The sequence below is a fragment of the Apostichopus japonicus genome, chromosome 22 (genome assembly GCF_037975245.1).
Source record: "Apostichopus japonicus isolate 1M-3 chromosome 22, ASM3797524v1, whole genome shotgun sequence".
Classification (NCBI taxonomy): domain Eukaryota; kingdom Metazoa; phylum Echinodermata; class Holothuroidea; order Aspidochirotida; family Stichopodidae; genus Apostichopus; species Apostichopus japonicus.
In genome coordinates this window covers 9,645,154-9,671,870 of record NC_092582.1, presented here as the reverse complement: position 1 = coordinate 9,671,870, position 26,717 = coordinate 9,645,154, and the positions used below count along the sequence as shown (strand labels likewise).

Genomic DNA, 26,717 nt, shown 5'->3' with positions numbered 1-26,717 from the left:
ATTAACACTAATCTGTTACAGATCAGTGGTCGTCAATCGGATATTGTTGTGTCAATTGTTACGTCAAGTACAATTCAATCACACCTGTAGTGAGTGTACAGTAATTCGAGTTAATTGTTCGAGTGCCCTTCGATGAAATCATTCGTTCGTTCGATTTCGAAGAGTTGCGTACGATCTTTGGAAATAACCCGTTTTTTATTGGAATTGTTCTTTGGAACATTTGAAAGTTATATTTTAAAGAGAAATTACAGTTGGTCTACCTACAACTTACAAGTGGTAAGTTGAACCAAGGCTAAGGTGAAAACAGGGATCGCTGCTAGCACTGTAGCAGCTCTCTGGGTTAAATTAAGTACACTTAGGCCTACACGTTGGTTATCATCGAATCAATTAATCCTCATAGATAACTCAAATAATTGTTTAATAACAGGACCCAGATAACAGTGGGATTAAGAGAGCTGTTTTTTTTTTGGCTGTAAAGTGAAGTCAATATTTACAAGATACCCTGCTACCAAGACTACAGTGAAGAAAATGTAAGGGGATTTAATTATCATTGTGTGAGATCCAATATATGAATTTGTATTTGAATTTGAGGTTCATGTACTTTAATTTAGTTTGATCAATGAGAGCATAGTGGTATGTATATATACCTAAAATCAGGAATGAGGTGCAAATGTCATCTAGTTTAAAGCTAATTCATGGTGAAATGAAAGTCCTGAATTAGTGCTTATTCCATGGTTATATCAGTTTCCACATTTTATAACAGACGGAAATAAAATAGAAGTATAATAAATATAGTTTGAAGCTATTTTTGAGTTTATGCCATTGTTTCTCGCTATATACTGTAGTCCCATCACTTAAAGCTTCAAACACGACACTATTTTTCTTGGTCTAAATTGCTATTGCTCCTATTGTATATTGTGTACATATCTTTCACTTTCTTTTGTACAGCGCGGCGAGACTTTATTGTAAGTTGCGCTATATAAGAACTGTTTATCATTATTATTGCCTGTCCAACCCATGACAAGCCTACTGCGGACATGGTCTTTGTATTTCTTATCGAATTTCCAGCTGTGGTTCTTTACAGTTAGTGGCTTAATATGTACTGCAATTTGAGCATACAGGATATCATGTTCTAGAGAATGCCAGGATGCAATTGAAATAGTTTTACACATCAGTAGAAGCTTATAGAAGCACTTTTCAGGCTTCAACAGCTTGGTTAATTCCTTGTGCAAATTAAGTCATAGATTTTTTAAACTTCACCCAAGTGGATACCATGCATAGAAAAAAAAATAATGTGGAGACTTTTTCATTTTCACCACCACCAACTACCCCCCCCCCTCAACACCACCTCCACCACGATTCTCTACCATAAAACGGTTGGATCATGTTAATTTTCAAGATCTGAAATTTAGGCTGAATCTGGTATCTGGACGGACTTGAAGTTCCACTGTAGTATATATGCATATAGAAGCATTTCCACGACTTCAACCTGATAAATTACAATGTAGGGATTATATTATATATATATCTATATATATCTATATATATATATATATATATAAATATAATCTATAAACCAATAGATAGATATACAGAACACTTAATTAACAACAAAATATAAACTTGGCCATATGCGCTGTCCTCCAATGAAATGATGGTCCTGAATCAGTGCTTATTGGCTATATATCAGTTTCCACATTTTATAACAGACGGAAATAAAATAGAAGTATAATAAATATAGGTTGAAGCTATTTTTGAGTTTACGCCATTGTTTCTCGCTATATTGTCCCATCACTTAAAGCTTCAATAACACGACACTATTTTTCTTGGTCTAAATTGCTATTGCTCCTATTGTATATTGTGTACATATCTTTCACTTTCTATTGTAGAGCGCGGTGAGACTTTATTGTAAGTTGCGCCATATATAGAACTGTTTATTATTATTATTGCCTGTCCAACCCATGACAAGCCTACTGCGGACATTGTCTTTGTATTTCTTATCAAATTTCCAGCTGTGGTTCTTTACAGTTAGTGGCTTAATATGTACTGCAATTTGAGCATACAGGATGTCATGTTCTTGGTGCAGTATGTTCTTGAGAATGCCAGGATGCAATTGAAATAGTTTTACACATGTCCGTAGAAGTTTATAGAAGCACTTTTCAGGCTTCAACAGCTCCGTTAATTCCTTGTGCAAATTGTGTCATTCAAACCAATTAAGATTTTTTAAACTTCACCCAAGTGGATACCATGCATAGAGAAAATATTATGTGTCGACTTTTTCATATACAGCAACAACACCCGATTTTTACAAATCAAGTCAACCCGAGGAAATGCTGTAAAATATTGACTAAACTTGTCGATTTTTCTTGTTTAATTAAACATCTCACGAAGAGCATCCTGATGATCATTAGATCCTTGTCTGCCTGTAAAATCATTATGATGATAACATGCACTGAGCTCTGTTTACTGTACTGCACAGCACTCTACTGCACCGTACTGTGATGAAGTCAGTACTAACATATGTAAAAAATTGAAATGTAGCATCGTAACTAGCCGGAAAGGGGCAATAACCTCCCTTGACCTTTGAACTTGAAGGCAAAAGTCAAAGAGGAAGAGAGGAGACCAAAATCATGTGTGTGAGATATTCAATGGTCTTTTAATGGGTGTATCTATACTGTAAGCTCGAGCACAAAACATTGAGTCAGTCTAGCCTATTTCTTATGGTATTGCACAGACATTTCCAGAAGTGCACTGCTGTAAAGTGCGTTGGGCTAGCAAGATTGCTCTTGTAGCCGAAACCATGAGGCTACCATTTAAACAAATGTGATTGGGCTACATTGTAGTCAGAATATCTTAGTGTAAGACTAACCACTTGTCTGTGTTCAAATGTTGGATTTCTCTCATGCTCAATATGACCTTTCCTTTGGAAAACCAAGGAAAGTGTATTTCTGACTCTTCTAATGAATAGAAGGGTTTCTACTTTGTTAAATGTGACTTGTGGATTTTTAAACCAGCCTATGTTGGGATTCTTATTACTATGATGTAACAACCACTCACAAGATACATATGATGTGGGAGCGACGGGGGGGGGGGGGGGGGGTCATCTGCTTACTACCTTTCGTAGCACATTACATAAACAAAAATAATAACAATTCAAATGCAGTTCTATATGGGTACAAAGCATCTAAGGGGAAAGGTCCCATAGTATATATGCATATAGAAGCATTTCCACGACTTCAACCTGATAAATTACAATGTAGGGTTTATATTATATATAATCTCTAGCTATTTAGACTATAAACCAATAGATAGATATACACTTAGTTAACAACAAAATATAAACTTGGCCATATATATGCGCTGATCCAGGGTCTTTTGAAGTTTACAATTATAATCATCGGGCAGAATGAACCATAGCATCTATGGTTACTGACCGGCGTCTATGGTTACTGACCAGTGTCATACTATACCTCAGGATGCTGTGATAGAGGAATTTGAACAGTAGTGCATGACCAGCTGCAACTTTCATCAAAAACATTGAAATTTGAAATACAAATTTAAGGTGTGTGATGTCTGAGTTGAACACTACCAAATTGTCAAATAATTTTTGAAGTTGCATTTCAAGTTAATCATCCAAAGAACACCTAATCATCCAAAGTTCTTTTAGTTCAATATGATATAAAATTAGAAGACATTTAACACTATGATTCTGTAGCTATCACAAGATGATACTGTATATCCCATAAACTCTATGTTAAGAAAGTTAAAATTCCTCCCAGTGTGCTATTTGAAAAAACTAATAAAGTATGTTGCTTAGTAAACTGTAAACTACTCTCTGTGAAAACAAATTTGGGTTTTCTTTTTGTCATTATTGTTCTACTTTAAAGGGTGTGAAGACTCACGCAAAAAAAGAAACGTCTCATGCCGGTAATCTGACCTAGTTTCGAAAGAGGTGTTAGACAGAAGTGTTAGACACCACCAACGATCCCAGAAAATATGCACACAGCTTGCTACCGTCGGTAATTAGACACTAGTGTACAGTCAATACATACTGTACTGCTACGGTCAATACCCACAACACACTGAACACAGTGTACAAACGATACAGCGATGGACATCTCAGGTCTAGATATAAAATAGGTATCACGTTTAATTACTGTCTGAATTTTGTAGCGATAAGAAAAAACTTGACTTGCAAGCAACGGAAAGTTAACTTTTTCAGAGAGCGCGGCACGCGGTTTGGGGCGAGTCTTCAATGCCTTTAATTCATTATGCCCTGGGGTGTAGTATGTTGCTGTGATCCAGCTGCAACTTCTATAAAAGAAACACAGAGTACAGTAAGTTAATTCTCTTAGTTCAATATCTTATACAATTAGATAATCTGAACACTATATGACTGTAGCTATCACAAGATGATTGGGATCCCATATAGACTCAATTAAATATGTTTGTTAAGAAAGTTTAAGCTGGCTGTTTACCATGCACACAAATCAGGATCATTCTTTTATCTATTCTTGGTTGAATCAAAAATAGACAATGAAGTTACAGGTAGAAATATGTGTACTACAGTACATACGTACTGTATACTGTTATGTACAGTACCTGTATGTAAACAGTGGCTTTGAACCTTATCTGCCATCATTACAGTGTTGATTTCCCTCTCATGTACAGTAGGGAAGCGTAATTTTGATCCATTGACCGAGTTGCAGTATCAAGGGTAAACCCAATACCCCATACCATACATGGCATACACTCCATGTACATGTTAGTAGGATTACTATATAGCTGTGCAAAAAATGAAATGGATTAACAGTAACAATTACATCTGTTCTAGGGAGAAGCTGATATGTCATTATAATTTGGCTTGGAAGGAGTTCATTATATGTATGCTATTTCCAAACATTTCGTATATATTTATATATAACATATGTTTCATGCATATCTTATTCATATTCAGAGAATTTTCAAGAAATTTTCATTAAACAGGCTAATTTTCCATGTCCATTAGTTACTTCCCTGTCTGTGATGCTCATTAACGAGCTGCTAATTAAGAGAGAAAACTGCATGATTAGGAAATCACTGATGTACTGTACAGTATCATTGCTAAGTAGGTGTGATGTTATACGCAGAGATTAAATGCAAATTAAATTAGTTTATTTAAATACAAGTGTTCAAGGAATGCTCATCTAGTAAATTGATCCTGCCAGAGAATAGGACATTGATCATGGAATGCCCAGCTGTCATAAAGAAAAACAAAGGATTAGTTCAATGTTCCACTTATTTATGCAGTTTAACCGAATGTAAAAAGTGCTTTAGAAAAGAACAGAACTTTACAGTAAGGTGCTTAAAACAATTACTCTTGACTGGTGACTTCAAAAATATATTTCAAAATATATATCATATAATTGATTTATTGTCGAAACGTTTAATTTGGTATATCATTTTTCTTCTCTTTTCTTTCTTCAGGGAGTCTTCTACATTGTTAAGCTATTATAGAAGACTTCCTTTCACATTGCATATTTGCACGTGAAAAAACAAAATAAATCAAATCAAATCAAAGTCTTGTCTTTTGTTTTAAAAATTACAGTACAAGACAAACTTAAGTAGTAAATATTATAATTATCAACTCCCGTTATGGTACCATTCCAATCTGCATTCAAAGCCAGTGCAACTTGTCGAGTTTCCCAGGAACTATTGTACTTTAGAGATATCAACTGTACCCTGTACAGGTATTAATTTTGAGTTTAGCAGGATCGAGAGCCCCATGCATCAATTAAAAATTTTGCTGAAATAACAATTGATGTCAAAACAATGCCACAACGAATGGATATAGCAAGTTGAAAATAGTGTGTTTGCATTCCTTTGTTTGTTCGTGGGTGTGTGTGTGTCATGTTCAATGCTTCTTATATGCCACTATGCATGTGTGTTAAGTTGTTAACAAGTTTCTAGACTTAGATCGAAACATCAGGCCACTAAAATTTACACATTCTCTTAAACAGGCTCTCTTTGTGGATAAGCAATTTGATAACAGTTTTGTTTTATATTATTTGGAAGTATCTAGACTAGTACATTTTTCCAAGAAGATGAGTCATAATGCCCTTGAACTTATATTAATATTGTTTTTTACTTCAGGAATGCAACAAGATACTTTCTGTACCGGATAATCTGTTTCCATCAAATCCCACACTAGTTTAATTGATCAAGTATATACCCTGTATATGCATCTTTTTGTGTATAGGCAAAGGTATCATGAGCAAAATATAGAACCGCTAGCAAAGTACTGCATGTGGTATGTATAGTATGCGGTACAGTAGTATGTATGCATAAATGACATTACTAAGAAAAACAGGGGAATTCCACAAGATCCAAGGTACGCGAGACCGAAGGTCTGCAAGACCGAGTTTCCGCGAACATATGGTCCGCGAGAACGATGGTCTATGGATGGTCCATCGATAGGCGTAACTAGACTTTTTCATTAGAGGGGCTTCAGAGAGGGTCAAAGAGATTAACAAAGGGGGGCAATATTGTTTAAAATAGGGTATTGCTATATCTAATTATTAAGTTATATTGTATTCTCATATTTCATTTTGGGGAGGAGGGGGGGGGGGGAAGAGCGAGACTTTTGAGAGCGGGGGCTTTCGCCCCCTGCAACCCCCTCTGGTTACGCCACTGGTGGAGGCGTAGTATCAATGCAAGCCGTCCCAGCCCCCTTGCATATAAGTCACTGGTATCCACTATGAAAGAAATTGCTGTAAATTCTTTTAGTTACACGTTTTATCAAACTAATATTACTAGTAGTAATATTTGTCTTAATTACCACTATTATAGGCCTTGCAATTGTTTCGGTCTCGTGGACCTTCGGTCTCATGGACCTCAAAGACCTTTGGTGTCGCGGACCTTAGGTCTCGTGGGCTGTAACCAGAAAAATTAAACCCTTAATGTTTCAATAGATATTAGACAACTTATTCACTATGTCCGTTTGTTGATTTTGCTGACATAGGAATTGAACTTTAGATCCCTGACAACTTGACCATAATCAGTATTGTGAGAAAACATGGCCGGCACATGCAGGCTAGGTTGTAATTCTTTTAACATTACAATTGTCACTATTGGTGAAAGTTACATCTTATAGGCTTTGACAATGGATTACAGAGCATGGGACAGGAAGTCACTCTGTCCATATATTTACCTTTCTAGTAAACAGATGCTAAGCTATAAATTAAGAAGTGACTACACTCTGACGCCATGGAATCATACCAAAGGTTACTATATATTGGAGAGATCTGATGTTAGGTGCACATGCAGACAGATGTAGGGCTTCTGTTGTCAAGAGTTACTGTAGGTCAAGTGCAAGTGATGTTGTGGTACTTAAGAGGTTGGAAAAGTATGTTAATATGTTTATGGTTTGTAATAGAAACTGTTAGTCATCTTTCTGGGAAGTGTGATGTATTAATTTATCAATTAAATATTTCATGTATAATTGTATTGATCAAATACAGCTGTATGTTGAAAGGATGAATGGAAATTTAAGTTAGATGGAATAATGAAGCAACATAAAATTTGCAAGGTCCTTTGAATGGAAATTGATAGTTACAGGAATGACAGAGCCTACCATGATCAATATGACAATAAAACAAGCAAATAACTACATTGAATGGTAGCCAGTAAAATGATGCACAATTAAGTTCTCATCACAATATTAATGCTGGTACTTCTTGCTGTATGTACATATCTGGTCTCAGACTGTTACAATAAGAAGTAGGATGTAATTACCTGTACAATGTGAAACTTAGTAAGTTGTTGTTGCAGGCGTCTATACTAGGGCATATTGTCACTATGAATATTGGAATGTGCATCTATGTGACAATTAAGGGGAGGGGTGTCCCCCTCCCCTTGGAGATTTTTTTGAAATTAAAGAATGCCTAGATGCAAAATGGTGCGATATTTCTCAATTTTGTAGGTTGTAATAATCCATTAAAAAGATCCAAAAATAATTTTCCAGAAGCAACTAAGAAAAGTCAAACACGTAAACAAAAATAGCCAAAAATAATATGTTTTGGACTGGATTTTATTTAGTTTTTTCAAGCATTTTGTGACAACATGCTTGAAAATATGGAATTAAACCTAAATATAATCCACTAAAACATATGTTCAATAACACGAACACATGTCATATCTGCTTCTGGCAGCCACACCATCAATGATAATTTTAGTGTTGTTCAAGTTTGGCCAATATCCTTTTTTCCACAGACATCAACATGAACGCCTCAAGATGTTCGTCGACGACTAACATTCATCTAATTTTGATAACCAAACACCCTACTGTATGTGGGCCATTTTTATTTATACATAATCTCTCAGGAATTAGCTACTGAGCAATATCCAAATAATCTAATAAGATTTTACCTTTTTTTTACTTCGTTTTCTGGAGGACAAGGTGCAGATTAATAAAATCTGTATTCTCTGCCAATGCAATGTATATGTCAGAATGAAGTGGTCACCGTACTTGTATATCTTGTCGTAAAAATATTAGCACGGACAGGTTGCCAATTTCTAAGCACGTTCTTTTGTTATGGCCTAACTAACATGGTGAATACATGAGCTGATTTCCACAGTTAAAAATATATTTCTACACAGCCTGTCTGTATTCTATTAACTACTGTGACTTTTACTAGGCTCCCCATCACAATATTAATTACTGGTACTTCCTGCTGTGTATATATAAGTGTACATATCAGTTTCTCAGCGTGTTGCATTGTGAAGTAGGATTATAAGTTGTTGCTGCAGGCATCTATATACTAAGGCATAATTGTCACTGAAATTTGTGTGCAGAGACACTTACCTGTATTTGTGCATGCAGTTTTCATTGTCCATTCATTAGCTGATGAACACACCACTGACATTTCTCTATCAAAGCATGGAATGTTAAACAGTTAAGTGTATCATAAAAGTTCATTTTCCGGAGTGAGTGGGTGGGGGGATGGGGGGGGTCAATGGAAAATCATCGAAAATGGCTTGTAAACACAATATCTCAACAAACACAAGTTGAATCAATTTACTTGGTAGATCATAGGTGCCCTGTGCTGAGTAGATGAGCCCTAGTGGTTTTGGTTCTCATTCTTGAATATTAATGAGTGAGCAGGGCTTACCATAAAAATTTTTAAATGTTAATACGGAACATGGACTCACATTTCTTAGATTTCATGATTTTTTTTGGGGGGGGGGGCAAATATATTTTTGAGCCAGATTGTTTATGCCGATGTTTTGGAACCATTTAGGTGCAAAATTTATTGGGCCCAATTTTTCTTGGGAAGGGCCAAAATTTGAAAATTGCAATAATTCCACAATCATAACCAATTGTATCCAAACTTGGAATACAGTCGTTGGTTGATAGCTGGTACATGTAGGCCTAAATTTTTGGGACATCTGGGTACCCTAGTTTTTCTGTGCATTTTTGAGCAGGGTGGGCCCAAATTTTATTTCCATCTCAAATTTATGTTCATGGAATCATCTGGGCCTGCAGGCTTTGGGGTTTAAGTTTTGGGCAAATATATTTTTGAGTCAGTTTGTTTGGCCAAATATTTTTGCGACCATTTAGGCGCAGAATTTTATTGGGCCCAATTTTTTGGGAGGTCACAAAATTTAAATTTAAATAACTCCACGACCATACATTGGATTGTATCCAAACTTGGTAAACAGTTGTTGGTTAGTAGCTGGTACATGTAGGCCTAAATTTTATTTCCACCTAAATGCATTCTGGGACCTGAATTTGTGGGCCCATTTGTGCCCACATTTTTGCGGTTCAATCTTTGGGGACAAATATATTTTTTAGTCATATTGTTTGGGCTGATATTTTTGTGACCATTTAGTATATTTCACTATTTTATTTCTAGAATTGTTATTTTGTGTGAGCAGAAAGATCTCCTTTTGAATCCAAACAAAATTTATGTGAAAATATGAATGTTAAAGCAGTTTTTTGCGTTTTGTCACCGTTTTCCCACCCTTTTGACATGTCCTTTAAGTTTTTTGTGACATTAATTCATCACAAAACCGCGAACTAAGAAATAAGCCAAGTTTATTCCCAGCCAAGAGCATTAATTTGCGAGTAATTAAGGAATTCTGCAGATCATGAGTAAAGTGTCTAGATCTTACAAATTCCTCATTTACACTTGATCGCATGCAGTACCCCAAATCCACTAGTTTGAATTCAACCAATCAGTGAATAGCTAACATGTATATTTATGAGCCATTGCTTAAAATAGATTCATTCACAGCAATCCGAAAAAGTTGTGTCATTATCACAGCCATACAAAATGTACACAAATAAAGCATGGTGTTGTAGTACATATTGGTGTACTGGGTTGCTTTATACTACACCGGCAAAGTGAAAATTATTTACCTCATTACTTAATGACATTCAAAGAATTTAAATATAAGTGCAAGGTTTATTGCGATCCTAACGGAAAATATCTTCAAGAAAAACAACATTCAAAGTTGTAAATTTTTCGACATTTATCCACCATTTGAAGTTAGAATTGAATACTGTAGATAAGCTAGCTAGTGATGTTTGTCGATATGCCATCGTGGGGTCAATGAGGTTGAGAAAATCATAGAAAAGGATGCAACAATTAAGCTGCTTTTAAAAGCACAAAGGTTTTAAGAAGTGCTGTTTAATTCAGGGATCATGTGTCGAACATATCTCTGACATTATGTTTTAGGAGTCTGCATTGACAACCTGACTAATCATATAATCTCAAAAGATGTTAGTAAAAAGTGTATTAAATATATCGTTTTGACATTAGAATGTACACTGTTCTTTACATTTCCAGTGAGACAACAGTGAGCGTGTTTACTGCGTCTAGCCTGCACACCCTAGTATATGCGGTTCCAGTTTGGTATCATTTTGTACAAGTTAAAGATAAAGAAAAGGTAAGAAATTTTGTTTCAAAACCTTCAGGTTAAAAGGCATTGAAGACTCGCCCCAAATCGCGTGCAGGCCATCTGAAAAGTTAACTTTCTGTTGCTTGCAAGTGACGTTTTGTTTGTGTCGCTACAAAATGCAGACAGTACTGAAACGTAATACCTTAATTGTTATATTTAGCTGGACCTGAGATGTACATCGCTGTATCGTTTGTATACTGTGTTGTCGGTATTGACCCCAGCTGTGTGTACTACTGTACACTAGTGTCTGATTATCGACGTTAGCAAGCTGTGTGTGTATTTTCTGGGATCGATGGTGGTGTTTAACACTTCTGTTACATATCATTCGAAAGTAGGTCAAATTACCGGCATTAGACGTTTCTTTTTGCACGAGTCTTCACACCCTTTAATATGAGTATGTTGTGTATAAGGTCAATGACTCTGCTAGGAATGAATTTGTAACAATTGCCAAAAATATCCAAGGTACAAAGAGACATCCTCTATACTCGGAGCTCAATTTCTCTGTGCAATAAAATAAATTATAATTTGAGAAATCCACATTTTAGAATATTCCTCTAATGTTAAGAACTCTTTTACTTACAGAGCAGCCATTTTTTTCAGAACAGCATCATATTGTAGCTTTTCGATAACTTTTGTAACACATTTTATGGTTTATTATTTTCTTAATCTCTTTACATTTATATGTCTTAACCTGCAGTCTTTATTATGTTCTTTATTGCCAAAGTTTTTTTTTTTTTTTTTTTTTTTTTTTTGTAGTTCATGATTTTTATTCTGTTTTATCATATTTATAAATTTTCTGTAAATTTATACTGTAATAAAGATGATGAAGTCTCACATGCCATTACTGTCTGTAGAGCTAGCTATATAGTACTACTTGTTGAATAAATTTCACCAGATCTTGAGTATCAAGATATTGTCATGTATCAGTAGCCATGCTTATGTGCTCTTGTTCACCGTAAGCCTGTGTAGCCTGAATGGCGTGTTTACATAGATGAATATGGACGTAACAATTGTTGTAGTACCTGATGTACAGTAGACCTGTGTGTTTGTTTAATTGTTGGCTCTTTACAATCACAGCCAGCAGTTTCCGAAGCAGTTGCGGGCAGGTTAAATCAAAGGGCTCCATATACTGCATGACTCTAGGCTATAATACACACAGGTGTTGTAGTGTGTTTAGTTTAGGGAGGGAAGGGGAGGGAGGGGGCAGTTGAGGGGCATGCAACTTTGATTTAAGGGGGCAAATCACAAATTCACTTATTAAATAATATGTCACAAATTCTATAGTATTTATTTGAATGATTTTCATCAATATATTCATTTTCAACGTAAAAGGCCAATATTTAAGTAAGTTTTTCTTAAGCTACTCCGCAAAAGGCCACTGTTTTTCCCTGATCATGCAGTCCAATCGGCATGTGTGTACATAATGTTAATGCTTGGTTGTACATGTGTGTGTGTGCAATTGTGGTTTAGTAGATTAGAACAATGGAAAAGCCCTCAGTCTATTATTTAATAATATTAATAATATTTGCTTTTTATATAGCTCTTTATACCAGCGATAGGTCTCAAAGCACTTTACAGATGCCATATTACCCCTGGTCAATGATAAACTGTCCCAGAGACAATCCCTCTAGTCGGCAGTAGTTATATAGGGCCTACTGTGCCCAATGACAAGTTACCTCACAGGTACCCATTTAACCCCTGGGTGGAGAGAGGCAATATTTAACACACTTTGTAATATTAAACACACTTTGTGTTTGTTTGCGTGTGTGTGTGTGTTGCATTGGCTTCTAAAAGGAATATACAAAAAAATACATGATGAATGAACTTGATACTTGGCATGTGGATTTGTCTTAGTACACTTGGTACATACTTACATATGTACATATACATTGGTACTTGGTACATATACATACACTTAGTACACTTGGTGCATATATAGCTCCACCTAAGTCAGTGTGAGAACAAGGAACCTGCAGCTTTTTGTGGAGGTCAGAGGTTGATCAAGGTCAACAGAGAACTTAAAGGGTGTGAAGACTCGCGCACAAAGAAACGTCTCATGCCGGTAATCTGACCTAGTTTGGAATGATGTGTAACAGAAGTGTTAGACACCACCATCGATCCCAGAAAAAACACACAGCTTGCTACCGTCAGTAACCAGACACTAGTGTACAGTCAATACAAACAGCTACGGTCAATACCCACAACACAGTATACATAGCAGCGATGTACATCTCAGATGCAAATAAAAGATAACAAGGTATCACATTTCATTACTGTCTGCATTTTGTAGCGACAAGAAGAAAACTTCACTTGCAAGCAACGGAAAGTTAACTTTTGCAGAGCGCGGCATGCGGTTTGGGGCGAGTCTTCAATGCCTTTAAAGTCCTATTAAAGTCAGCATGATAATTAGCATTTTAAAACATCGCTATAACTCCACAATTGAAGTTTGGTTGAAGTTCATATCTGATATGTTTAACCATCTCAGTGACAACAAAGCCCATGCATATGATATGTTGTGTACAAAGAGGTCAAAAGTCTTCCTGTTTCAAAATAGGACTACATTTTAAATTCCTTATGAACTAAATGACAAAAAAATATATTAAAACTTGAATGAACTTTGTACTTGATAATAGGATCCATGTTACTGAGCAAAAATCCTAATTATTTCGTTGGAACTCAAAGCCAACAGTTTTAGTTGTTGGTTTGGTTGCCAGCTAATTTGGCAATCATAGCAAACCAACCAAGGTTTATTTTCAAACTTGCAGTAAGATTATCATTCTTGAAACTTTGATACTTCTTCCACTATAGATGTGAAACTTATTTTTAAAGAATTAGTACTAGTGTTTATCTAACTACTTGTTGCATTCAAACTGATTTATAGTCTTGTTCAATTTAAGCAATTTTGTTAAAATTGCAGTCTGTCTCTTGTTCAAAATGAACTGAACATGTGCTTTGTTATTATAATTCATGAACAGATCCTATTGAAAATATTATTTCTCACACCTATGCTTAAAGCTTGTATGTCAATTGTGCTTTAATAATAATAATAAATTACGTTTATATAGCGCTTAGTACAGCATTTCAAAGTGCTTTACAAAGTAGGAAAGAGACAATTAATTGGTAAAACTTATCAATTAAATATTCTCAACATAGTTTTCTTTACATCAAAACCTGCAAATGTATTTTCCTGAATCCTGACAAAGAAAAGTTTTATTCCGCCCTATTATAAGGAAGGCAAGTTTTGTCATTCCCCACTTCATTTCCAGGAGATTTCTCTCCCAGCTAGGTTATTTGCACCAATTAAAGCTGATTTTTCACTTACCGGTAGGTAGAGATAGGTGCATCAGGTCATGCATGCTTTATAAACAAGTACAGTGATACTTTATTAATCAAGTGCCCACTTGAAAAGTATTGCCTGTATTGTGAAAAGGATGGGAAGAAAATGCTGAACCATGCACTCCACTTCTGAAGGAACTTCATTGGCTCCCTATCAGCTACAGAATTCAGTATGAACTACTTCTTCTCACCTTTTGTGCTCATCATCTGGAACAGCCTGTGTACCTGTCTCAACTTCTCTTGCCATATATTCCAACTCGCACACTTTGTTCCTCCAACAAACTGTATTTAACTGTTACTAAACCACACTTGAAGACCTATGGTTACGGAAGCTTTGAATACTCTGGCTCTTATCTCTGGAACAAGTTACCAGATCACATTCGAACGTGCTCTAAACTTTCTACATTCAAAAGTCTTCTTAAGACCCATCTTTTCCCTTGTTCTTTTGTAAATTAATCTGCTTTCTTTGTAATAATAATATATAGCGCCTTGAGCAGTGACTTTTGCCTACTGATTTGGCGCTCTATAAGTGTCATTTATCATTATTGTTATCATTATACTTGATGTACTTTGATTGATTTCCTTTAATTCAGAAATGTTCTTGGGTTTGGAGGAGGAAGAGGGGGGGGGGGGTCAGTTGTTGTGACTGAGGTGCCAATAACTTGGCAACTAGTTAATAGGGATAAACACCAACATTCTTTGAGAACTTTTCAGCTTCTAAAGGTATGAGCAAAATTAGGAATGACAAAACCACCCTTATTGCATGCCCAACTCACGCCGGTTCTTTTGATTAAAACCAGCACAAACCTCAGAAGTCCGTATATCTTGCCAAAATTTAGAATTAAACTGTACAGGAATTCCTTCATTTATCGTACTGTAATATTCATCCAGTCTGATCATTTAGAACCTTTAATATAATCTAAGTCATTTATTATTCATTTTATGTATTAACCTTTTAAGAATCTTACTTACTACTGCTAAATTGTTTAATTATCACATTCTGTTTTCTTTTTGATATTTGATAGATAAAAACTATGTTTTATAAATATTTGCTATTTATAGCTGTTTTAAGAAATGAATGAATAAATTAATGTAAATTACCAAACAGTTTTCATTCGAGGGGATGTCGAGACACTGAAAGAGTTGATATCTTCATTGATTCTCATAATAATGATGTCAGAAGCAGTGAGTGCAGTTCTGTTCATTGCTGGCTCTAATTTGTTTGATAGTGTCTGTACAAGTTGTCAGCGCGGCGAGACTTTATTGTTAGTTGCGCTATATAAGAACTGTTTATTTTTTTATATATTTTTTTATATGATTATTTTCTTTCTTTTCCAACAAATTATTAAATCAACATAATATACTGAACTGTACGCAAAAGAATATTTACTTCGTTCCCCACTTACCTGTCTCCCCACAACCTATGCACCACATTCTACCGTGTCATGGGTCATATTCTCCTCGCTAATTATACTTATCTCTCATTATAATTCATCGCCATATGTCTAGGTTTGAAACCTTGCTTGTGTTTTGTTGTTTAAAACGCTTGTGGAACCCCCTCCAGAGCATGTTAAAATGCGCAAACTGAAGCGATTCTAGTACAGTCTCGTTACTTACTGTAGTACCTTGGCAATCTGCCAAGAAGAGAACGTTCTCGAAACTTGGCAAAGTGCCAGGAAAACGTGCATAGGTTGTGGGGAGACAGGTAAGTGGGTCACTCGTAAATATATAAACCAGTAAGTTTTATAATATCTACATATATATAATACACTACATGTATAATTTAATCTTACTTAAATTAAAAGGGCAAATAAAACATAAAAATAAACAGAAACGCACAACTTCACATCAAATACTACATATCAGAAACTAAGTACTCAATTTATTTGAGCCGATTTAACGTTTCTTCCTTCCATATATCATTTTTTTAAAAAAATTTTATTATCATTCCAACAAGAGTCCAAACAATGTACAATTCATAATAACATACTTTATGACCAATAGTCCATATTAATGTTTATTATTATTATTATTATACTGTGTATGACACATAGCTGATGACTCATTTAGCACAAGGCACACATACACAATGCGATCCAATAAACTCAAATGTTTTTTTTTATATATAATAAGTTTAGTGGAGAGGCAACTGTATTTATTTAGAATAACTTCCAGGATTTTGTGGGTGTAACTTTTACAAACAACTTTTCTGTAATTCCCTTGCAAGTTGATAGGATATCCTGGTACAGTCGAAATGAATATAAAGTCTAATGTAATTCTTCTGGGTAAACCCTCAGGGTAACTGTGCATGGTCTAGATGTTAACAGTACCATGTAATATGAATATTGAACTGTGAGTGAAGTATCAAAATAAATCATCAAGGGTCATTTCACAAATGAAGCTGACATCTGCTTAAATAATGATAGAAAAAGGGATTAGCCCATGTCACACAAGTAGTCCCTTTGAGAATGAGATTTACTTGCAGGGGTTATACTATATGTCAGCTCCCTCAGTGGACCAGTCATAGCTTGGATGCCGGCATCTAAACCAGCCTCTTCTAGAGGTGTTGTTTACTACATAGCATCATAGGCGTAGGAGCCTTATCTGATTTTTTGGGGGGGGGGGCTGTAACGACTTGCCCGAAAAATATCACCAATATTTTTCATGTAAATTACATGTGCATATCATATAGGCATCCATCAGTTATTACATCACATGCCAATAACATTCAATTCATTCCGTGTTATTACCCTTCAATATTGGTTATAATTATTGGGGAAGTCGTTACAGCAATAATGATGATAATAATATAAGTTTAACCATTGACAAACACATTGCAAATTATTCTTCTTTCAATAGGTGCCCGAAAATTCTCAGCATATTGCCCGAATTTTCACCAAAACAAGGGAAAAACACACTGCAAATTATTCTTCTTTCAGTAGGTGCCCGAAAAATTCCCAGCAGATTGCCCGAATTTTCACCAAAACAAGGGAAAAACACACTGCAAAGTATTCTTCTTTCAGTAGGTGCCCGAAAAATTCCCAGCAGATTGCCCGAATTTTCACCAAAATAAGGGAAAAACACACTGCAAATTATTCTTCTTTCAGTAGGTGCCCGAAAAATTCCCAGCAGATTGCCCGAATTTTCACCAAAAAAAGGGAAAAACACACTGCAAATTATTCTTCTTTCAATAGGTGCCCGAAAAATTCTCAGCATATTGCCCGAATTTTCACCAAAAAAAAAGGGAAAAACACACTGCAAAATATTCTTCTTTCAGTAGGTGCCTGAAAAATTCCCAGCATATTACCCAATTTTCACCAAAAAAAAGGGAAAAACACTGCAAATTCTTCTTCTTTCAGCAGGTGCCCGAAAAATTCTCAGCATATTGCCCAAATTTCACCAAAAGTTTTGGTTGGGGGGGCTGCAGCTCCCTCGCCTCCTTCGCCTATGCATAGCATTGTCCTATCCCTCACAGTATAGTAGATGTATATATATAAGCTTTATGTCTGCAAATACGTTACAGAGATGCGCACATCTCTGTATAATGTCTGTTGTAATCTAGTTTCTATTATGTCTTGGCTGTGCAGATGGGGGAATTCCACGAGACCGAAGATCCGCGAGACCGAATTTCCGCGAACATATGGTCCGCGAGACCGATGGCGTAAAGTACTTTTTCGGGGCTTCAGAGCAGGTCAAAGAGATCGATAAGGGGGGCAATATTGTTTAAAATAGGGTTTCGCTATATCTAATTATCAAGTTATATTGTATTCTAATATTTCATTTGGGGCAGCAGGGGACGGGGGAGTGAGACTTTTGATAGCTGGGGCTTTCGCCCCCTGTAACCCCTCTGGTTACGCCACGGGTGGAGGCGTAGTATCAATGCAAGCCGTCCCAGCCCCCTTGCGTATAAGTCACTGGTATCCACTCTGAAAAGAAATCGCTGTTAATTATTTTTAATTAGGCGCTTTATCAACATAATATTACCGGCAGTATTATAGGCCTTGTAATAGTTTCGTTCTCACGGACCTCAGTCTCGAAGACCTTAGGTGTCGCAGACCTTTTTAAATTTTGGTCTCGCTGACCTTTGGTCTCGTGGGCTGTAACCGTGCAGATGAATGGCAACTTGGACACATAATATGTCTTAAATGGTGAATGTTGCTTCAAAAAGTCAAATTGTCTCTTGAATTTAGGCATTGAGACTGTCAGATGTTTAAACAATTTTCAAAACAATGAGGATCTCTGAGAGAATTTTATAACATCCGCCTCACCAGACAAGAGAGCTCTGACTTTCATTTACACTGACCACACAGTCTCCTGGAAGTAGACAAATTGTCTGCCCCTAGCATTGAAGACTCCCCCCCCCCCCCAAACAGCGTGCCGCTGTCTGAAAAAGTTAACTTTCTGTTGCTTGCAAGTGACGTTTTGTTTGTGTTGCTACAAAATGCAGACAGTAATGAAACTTTAATGAATCTTTAGCTGGACCTGAGATGTCCATCGCTGTATCGTTTATACACTGTGCTGTGGGTATTGACCGCAGCTGTATGTACTGACTGTACACTAGTGTCTAATTACCGACAGTCGCAAGCTGTGTGTGTATTTTCTGGGAATCGATGGTGGTGTCTAACACTTCTGTTACATCTCATTCGAAACTAGGTCAGATTACCGGCATTAGACGTTTCTTTTTGCGCGAGTCTTCACACCCTTCAAACCTGTCTATACAGATTATGTACATAAAGTCTCAATGTGTGTTTGCCAAATTTTAACTTAGAACTACCTTTCCAGCTTACTGCCCTAAAAGCTCAGTGAAAATAACACCATTCTATGCAATTTTCATATTAATAATCATTATTTTTATTGAGTTATCTGTCGTTAAACATTTTGAGCTGAATAAAATTCCCCAGACTTTTTAACAAGTCCGTAGATTCTACAAACTTCCCTCAAAATTTGCAAGCCCTGCCCAACAGATCAAATCTCTCCGTTTTGTTTAAGACCATTTATAGGCATATAGGGCATGTACAAGTGGACGATAAACATGCTGATATGGTGGTCACTGTGATTTTACGGTATATAAATCGTTCCCACCATAAGCGCATTTGTGGCTCATTTGTTCGTGTAATCATCTAACATGAATGAGATGCATATTAGATCAATATATGTACCTGCACAGTGAACAATTTTAGCTGTACTTTATAGTGCATGGCAATTAGTTATTGACAACTCACTCAGGATTTTCTATGGAATGTGTATACATTGAATTTCTCTGGTGAGCGATCGTTTGACAGAGACACACACAGACAGTTTATAATGGTACTATTCATGGTGAATGTAGCCCAGCATAGATGTACAGTTAGGAATCAAGATATATGCTCGACCTTTGTGAACGGCCAAAAATTTTGGGAAAAGTAGGCTATATGTACATTAATGATGTCATTGATTGGCTAATTATATTGTAATTTCTGCACAAATTGTACCAAAAATGAATGTAGATAGAGTTAGGCATTGCCGCATCAGTTTAAGCTGGTATTGTTATGATTCCAATGCATAATGTGGCTTTAACTTGTGATAAAGCCTGCCAAAGAGTACAAAGGGAAACGTGTGCATCTATTCAGCATTATAAAACCCACAATGATCTCTTTACAGCTAGCAATGCCCAATGTGTAATGGAAACGTTACTGCACAATGGAAACACAACTATGATTTCTACAGGTGTCAAGAGAGGGCTATAACCAGGTTGACTTCTCGTAATGACACATCTTAAACTTGCTAGACACATACTAATGAAACTGATATATATTTAGCTGCAGGTACCTGTTGAAAATCAATGGAACATACTTGCTATATCATCCATATCGATGCATACAGTATATGGTAATTACAGTCCAGCTGGTTAGAAAATGTGGTTTAGGTTGAAGTTTAGATGAGACATTTCGTTGCAGACATATATTTGTAGTATATGGCATGATATCCACATGAAATTTAATGTGTTTCTGGCTAATCCTGCATGCTATATGGAACACTTTCAAATTTGCACGCAGGTGCCCTTTTTATCTTTTTTTGAGTTCCCCTACCCTCTCCACCTGATGAAACTCTGGCCAGTGACCCAGTGCTGACCGCATGCTTTTATTTCTTCTTAATTGCACTTACTAAATTGCCTTTTGGGTGAATGAAACTCTATGCACAAGTTAATTAACCAAAACTCAAGTAGATGATGTTTAACTATGACATGTGACGTACTTGCTAGTAATTAAGAAACAGTATTTTAAAAAGTTTGTGGGAATTCCCTGACATTGTTATACACATTTCCAGGATGTTATTTAGTTATAAAATGTAAACAATGCTATGTAAGTAAGCCCAACTATATAGTTATTATGAAGCTGGTAAATATAACAGGCATACATTAATCATCAAATTGTACTTGAATTGTCAAGTGCCAATGTTATTTTCAAAATGGGATACTATGTGTATAATACAGAATATAGATCAAACTGTACGTTATAAAATTATGAGTTAATTTGTACAAATATCTATGTCAATTAATGATGTGTCGATCAAACTATGACTGCAAACAGTCATCAATGCTGCATGTTTTCCTCTGTGGAAAATGACTTGCAGATAACGGAAGTGTACAACAACAACTCGATCAAGGACCAATTATATATGGTAGCATACGCCCAATGAAACCCCCATTGACTTACACACTAAATCACAAAAGTAATGTGGTCTTTAAGTCCAGACAGAAGTTCTCACTTAACTTCAGGTCATGCTCTTCAGCATGCAAGCCACGTACAAAGAAGAAGAAAAAATATCCTGATTGATAACATATCAAAAAGATCTTCTCCAGCTGCTTTTGACACTTTTCTTTAAAGAGAACAATCGGGCAGATTGATATAGAACAATCAGAGGGATAGATATAGAACAATCGGGCAGATTGATATAGAACAATCGGGCGGATTGAAATAGAACAATTGGGCGGACCGGCAGATAGATATAATAATAATAATGATAACAACAATAGCAATAACAATAATTATAACAATAATTTAATACAATAAATTCACAAAGATTTTTAATGCTGCACTGATAAAATCTTGCTTTCAATAATTGCAATTCATTTTGCTTTTGACAGGAGCTAGACCGGTCACTCTGATTATTTCCCATACAAGAGCATCAGCTATATCACCGTAAAGATGGGTCATTCCCGTGTAAGTATATGAGTACGCTACTGTACCACTTCCTGCTCTTATTCTTACTATAGTATCCACTTGATTTGTAATAAGCTTGATAATTAAAAGACTCAAGAGATGAGGTAATATGGCGATGTTGTTGCCATGGGGATATCTCAGATCAGGGTTTACATGAAATATATCCAGTATATATGTCACAGATTAATTCGGTGTGTGCATGCATGTGCATATCTATATCTTTCTATGTGTGTGCATGTAGTATCAGTGTGCGTGCATTTGACACCTATAGATTGTAAACACATTATCTTAAGAACAATATAATAGCATGCTCAAGATTGTACTAATTAGCACATTAATTCCCCCCATAGTAAGAAGATGAATCCTAACATTTTCGAATGATGTCAAAGGTCATTCAACGTAGGACAAAAAAGTCTGAAAGCTATGAAAACACGAAGACTCCAAAAGTACAGCCTGAATCTAGTCAAGCTGTTTCTTACGTAATGTAGCTATAGGTCTGCCATGGAGAGAATGTGCAGACTAAACATAGCTGGAGGTCAGAGGTCATGTAGGAGATAGCAACAGTTATAGTCTGAAATCCTTGATATCATGATGTTAATTCTACAATTTTAAGTAAAACTTGCAATGGTTAAACTCTATGTAGTCCAGCTGTCTTAACAGGGAGTACAAGAACCCTGTTGTTTAGTAAGGGCCGTGGTCAAAGATCATATTTGGTGTCAACAGAGGTCAGATTCTGAAAACTTTGAAAACAAGCTGAGGTAATTACTTGCTATGTTAAAATTAAAATTTTAATGTTAATTAATATAATTATTCTTTATTTCACATTACAATTAGAATGATCCAAAATTTTTAAATTTCAAATGTTCTAGCTCTTCACATGATTATAAATAGCAAACAGAAGAAGCATTTGGGTGCAATAAACTAATTGTAGCTTCCTACCTTATCAGTTGGAAATAAACACAAAGGTTACATCAATTGTAATCTGAGGTAGATACATAAAACCTGATTGGTTTGATATGATTGTCAGAAACCAAGTGTAAACAACAAGTGTAATTTACTTTGGACAAAATTTAGTGGATTTCATTCTTGACCTCTCATTGACTTGACCTTTGAACTAAAAAAAAAGTGTGATTTTACCCTTTGTTATACATATAAAGCAAGCTATACAGTATCACTCACACAGTTAACTTTGTCCATTTCAGTATACTCTTGAGGAATAGTGTGGACGGAGGTATTCATATAGTTCATGGTATGTTCATGGATCCAAACTATTGCGTACAGTACATGTAACATAGTGTTTGCTTTGGGAGTCACATCCTTTGAGGTCAATAAGTGGTTACTTCTGTTAGGTCTGGTAGTTAAGGTAGAGTAATTTTAAGTAGCTTCATGATGTTGTTTTTCATTGCTCTACAGAAACAGACAGAGAGTCTAACTGATTCACTGTGCAAATTACAGTTACTCCTTCAGGCAATACAAGTCAGCCAATATATGGATGAAATAACTACAAGTTTGGAACTAACAGTGTTTGAGAAATCCAAAGAGATTGAACTTCTCCAAAATTCAATAAGTAAACTGAATAACTGCAAACAGGTTGAAGATGGAACCATATGGTGGACTATCCAAGCTGAAGAGATACTCCAAAGAGGTGAATTAGCTACTTGTACAATCCATTCGAAAGATTTCCACTCCCGGGAAGGTCACACGATGTCAGCTGAAGTTACGTGCAATAGGGAAGGGAGCTGTGGGCAAAAGTTCTTGTCCATTTCGCTTACTGTTGGGGAATGGCCTGAGAGTGGTGCTAGTACAACGTTCCCATACGATACCATCAGCTTTAAGATTATGGGGGACAAAGAAGAGGATCATTTTGAGAGGATCATGGAACTAGGAGCTGCAACAAGTACTGGATCAGTTATCCTGTCACCCGAGGAGGCAATGGTGGAATATCAAGAGTTTTTGCTCATGTCAGAGATAGATAAGCACAACTTAGACGGGGAGCTCTGCTTTGTGATCAAATTGGGTCAATCTTCTTGAAGCTCTGCACAGGAGTCCGCTTCTTTATGTTAGGCTAGTACGTTATAGGGAGGATTGGTGGGGTGGGGCGGGGTGGGGCGGGAGGGGTGGGGTGTTTGGGAAGTGAGGGCGGGATGTTTTAGGAGGATTGGTGGGCAGGGTGTTTTGGGAAGGGAGGGCGTGGTGTTTTGGGAGGTTTGGTGGGGCGGGGTTTTGGGGTGGAGAAGGTGGCTGACCGGGAGTAAGGTGGCATAATTTTGCAATTCCAAACTGCTGGTAACTGGTGTGCTATCATATAAATACAATATTGGATGCAATTAATTAGCCCTCTGTTAGCCTTGCAGTAAGTTAACTCAATATATAGTCATTGCAGCCTGTAATTACTGCAATATCAGTCCATAGTGTGCTTTCCCAAAAGTGGAAAATATTTATTTACTTTGCTCCTATTCTAACCTGTCTCCCACTCCACATCTGCGCTTTCCAATCTGCCTAACTACACATTGGAAATGTTTTAGCCCTCGCTCCCTTGGCACCGTCCACTTACACCTCCTTCCAAACCTGCCACCCAGGAAGAAAACTACCCTTTTTGTGAGCAAAATTTGCTTAGCATTTATTGATCATTTTTCATGAAATTTGGGATTGCATCTTGTATCTTCTGACACAGGAACACTTTTCCCATTATTTTCAAGAAGCACTGCTTCAATATCCTTTTACTTTTATTATATGTTCACATGCATTGCTCTCCCTCACATTTCCTTTTGTCTGCACAATACTTTGTGCAGCTGTTGTTTTTTCATAGTGAACTTCCCCCAAAGGGGAAAATATTTAACTCATAATTAATTACTTTAGATAGTCTAGTTCCAAGATGAGATATTTAGAATGTATTGTATTCAGTATGACAGGCTGCAGTTGGATAATATCATTTGTAAAACTGATATTTGCAGAGGTGGGTAGGCTACATTATGTTGCCTATAGACAAATGTATAAATTAATATAAGTAAACTTGCCTTAAGGAAAGTTTATCACCAAATTTGTCTTGTTTTCAGATGATGCACAAATTTTATGAAATGTGAGCACCGATGCACTAGAACTGCTTACATATGTAATACTGGATCAAGTGTTTTGACACACCTGTAAAATAATATTTGAGAATTTGTGTGATGTAGAGTGGGTGCTCAGCAGACGGCCATGTACGGATCTTCAACCCCTTTGTCTCACTGATACACAACGGTAAATAAGTGAGTGCGACTTTTGCCGTGTATGACAATTGTTATTAATGATCTTGCAGTACATGGCTTAAGCCTTGGCTAAGATACTTCCGTTTTATTTAAACCTCCATCTTTGTAATCATGTTTATAAATTTAATTTCTGCTCCATGCAACTTGAACCAGGGACGTAGGCCAGAAATTTGAAAGGAAGGGGGGGGGGTGGAGGAGCAGAATTTTAATAGGGGCATTTCTCACAAAGGGAGCATTATTACACTAAATGGAGCGCCATGATGTACAAAGAAAATTTAGCCCAAAGTGCCTCCTACGTTGAAGGAAATAAATAATAATAAGAGTATTGTATTATGTAGCAGATGAACTTTCAGGTTATAGATTGAGAAGGGTTCCTTGGCTGCCTTTAAATCTGAAAAGAGAGCTTTAATGATATTTCCTGCTTTAAGTGAAATTTTACTTTGCGGGGTACTAAAATGCGGGGGGGGGGGAGCGATCACTCCCATTGCTCCCCCCTGGCTACATCCCTGCATTTAACCCTCATTAACAGAGGTTCTTTTATTATAACAAATGTGTATCCACTTGCACTACATTATATACTTGCCATGGCACTTACGGCAGGTGTAGCCAGTCACTGCAGGAGATTACACTAATTTGATTGTCTTTGTTATGTAAATTAGCATTCATGTACTTGTCCACGTACATAAGAGATATTTATGCATGGTCTTCAAATTCAATGTGTGAAATGTTGTTTTAAGATTTGGTTTTTGTTGCTAAGTTGTGTATACAGTATACCTTCTGAAATATTAGTGTAGCTGAGGTGGGCTTTTTTAAGGCACTATAGTTAGAGTGATTATGGAAGCATAGACCATGTCACATGATATTTTGGGGATTCTAATGTTGCAACATTTTCTATAAAGAGACTGTAGGTTGCACTGGAAGTCTCTCTTTTTATTTTCACATGGGTTTCCCTTGACCTTGAAAACGTTTGCAGTTTGTAAGGTTGTTTTAGGTGCATATGAGATTCCCACTTTAGTGCTGAAATAAGTTAAACCAACAATTACCTTGATAGGAGTGCATGCACAAACCCTACCTTCATCTTTAGCTTATATATGACAGAGGTTCATTGTGAATAACAACCCTAACAAAACTTTAGTGCTGAAATAACAGTCACCTTGATAGGAATGCATACACAAACCCTACTATCACCTTTAGCTTATATGACAGAGGTTCATTGTGAATAACAACCCTAACAAAACTGTATCTAGTGCAAAATTCCTCTCTTTCCTTTTCCCTTTCATCTCAGTTAACCCTCCATTTTTGTGTCTATTTTTTTTAATTCCTCAATTGCACAATTTTAACTATCCATCCATCTGTGTCTCTTAATTCTTTTGATAAGTTTTTTAGTTTTAAGTTAGCTTCTGAAGAAGGTCCTGCTAGGATTTGGAAACATCAGGCACTCTAACTTTTTAAATATAAATGACTGTTAGATTTTAACTGTTTATAAAACCTTACATGTCTTCCAATGTTAGTTTAGATTTTTAGACAAATCATAGTTTTCAATTTAATAACTCTTTCTACAATATCTAATTAAAATTAAATCACAGAACTGTATCTAGTGCAAACAAAACTGTATCTAGTGCAAAATTCCTCTCTTTCCTTTTTCCTTTCATCTCAGTTAACCCTCCATTTTTGTGTCTATTTTTTTTTTAATTCCTCAGTTGCACTATTTTAACTATCCATCCATCTGTGTCTCTTAATTCTTTTGATAAGTTTTTTTAGTTTTAGTTAGCTTCTGTAGAAGATCCTAATAGTATGTTGGAAACATCAGGCACTCTAACTTTTTACATATAAATGACTGTTAGATTTTAACTGTTTGTAAAACCTTACATGTCTTCCAATGTTAGTTTAGATTTTTAGACAAATCATAGTTTTCAATTTAATAACTCTTTCTACAATTTCTAAAAAAAATTAAATCACATTTTAGTGTTTGTATTTACAGTGTCTTGAT

At 36.1% G+C, this 26,717-nt stretch overlaps 1 protein-coding gene across 4 annotated transcripts; it reads left to right on the top strand.

Annotated features, from left to right (window-relative positions):
- LOC139963369 (uncharacterized) lies at window positions 1-23,559 on the top strand. 4 transcript variants are annotated; one of them, XM_071964055.1, is made up of 5 exons: window positions 1-276; window positions 8,251-8,324; window positions 10,830-10,929; window positions 21,404-21,479; window positions 22,893-23,559. In XM_071964055.1, the coding sequence occupies exons 4-5, from the start codon at window positions 21,465-21,467 to the stop codon at window positions 23,508-23,510; spliced, it is 633 nt and encodes a 210-aa protein (XP_071820156.1). In that variant the 5' UTR covers window positions 1-276; window positions 8,251-8,324; window positions 10,830-10,929; window positions 21,404-21,464; the 3' UTR covers window positions 23,511-23,559. The 4 variants fall into 4 exon arrangements, with proteins under 4 accessions (XP_071820156.1, XP_071820154.1, XP_071820155.1 ...); XM_071964053.1 differs by lacking the exon at window positions 8,251-8,324; XM_071964054.1 differs by lacking the exon at window positions 8,251-8,324 and having other exon boundaries at window positions 10,830-10,930; window positions 21,409-21,479.
- Window positions 23,560-26,717: the final 3,158 nt, after the last annotated feature.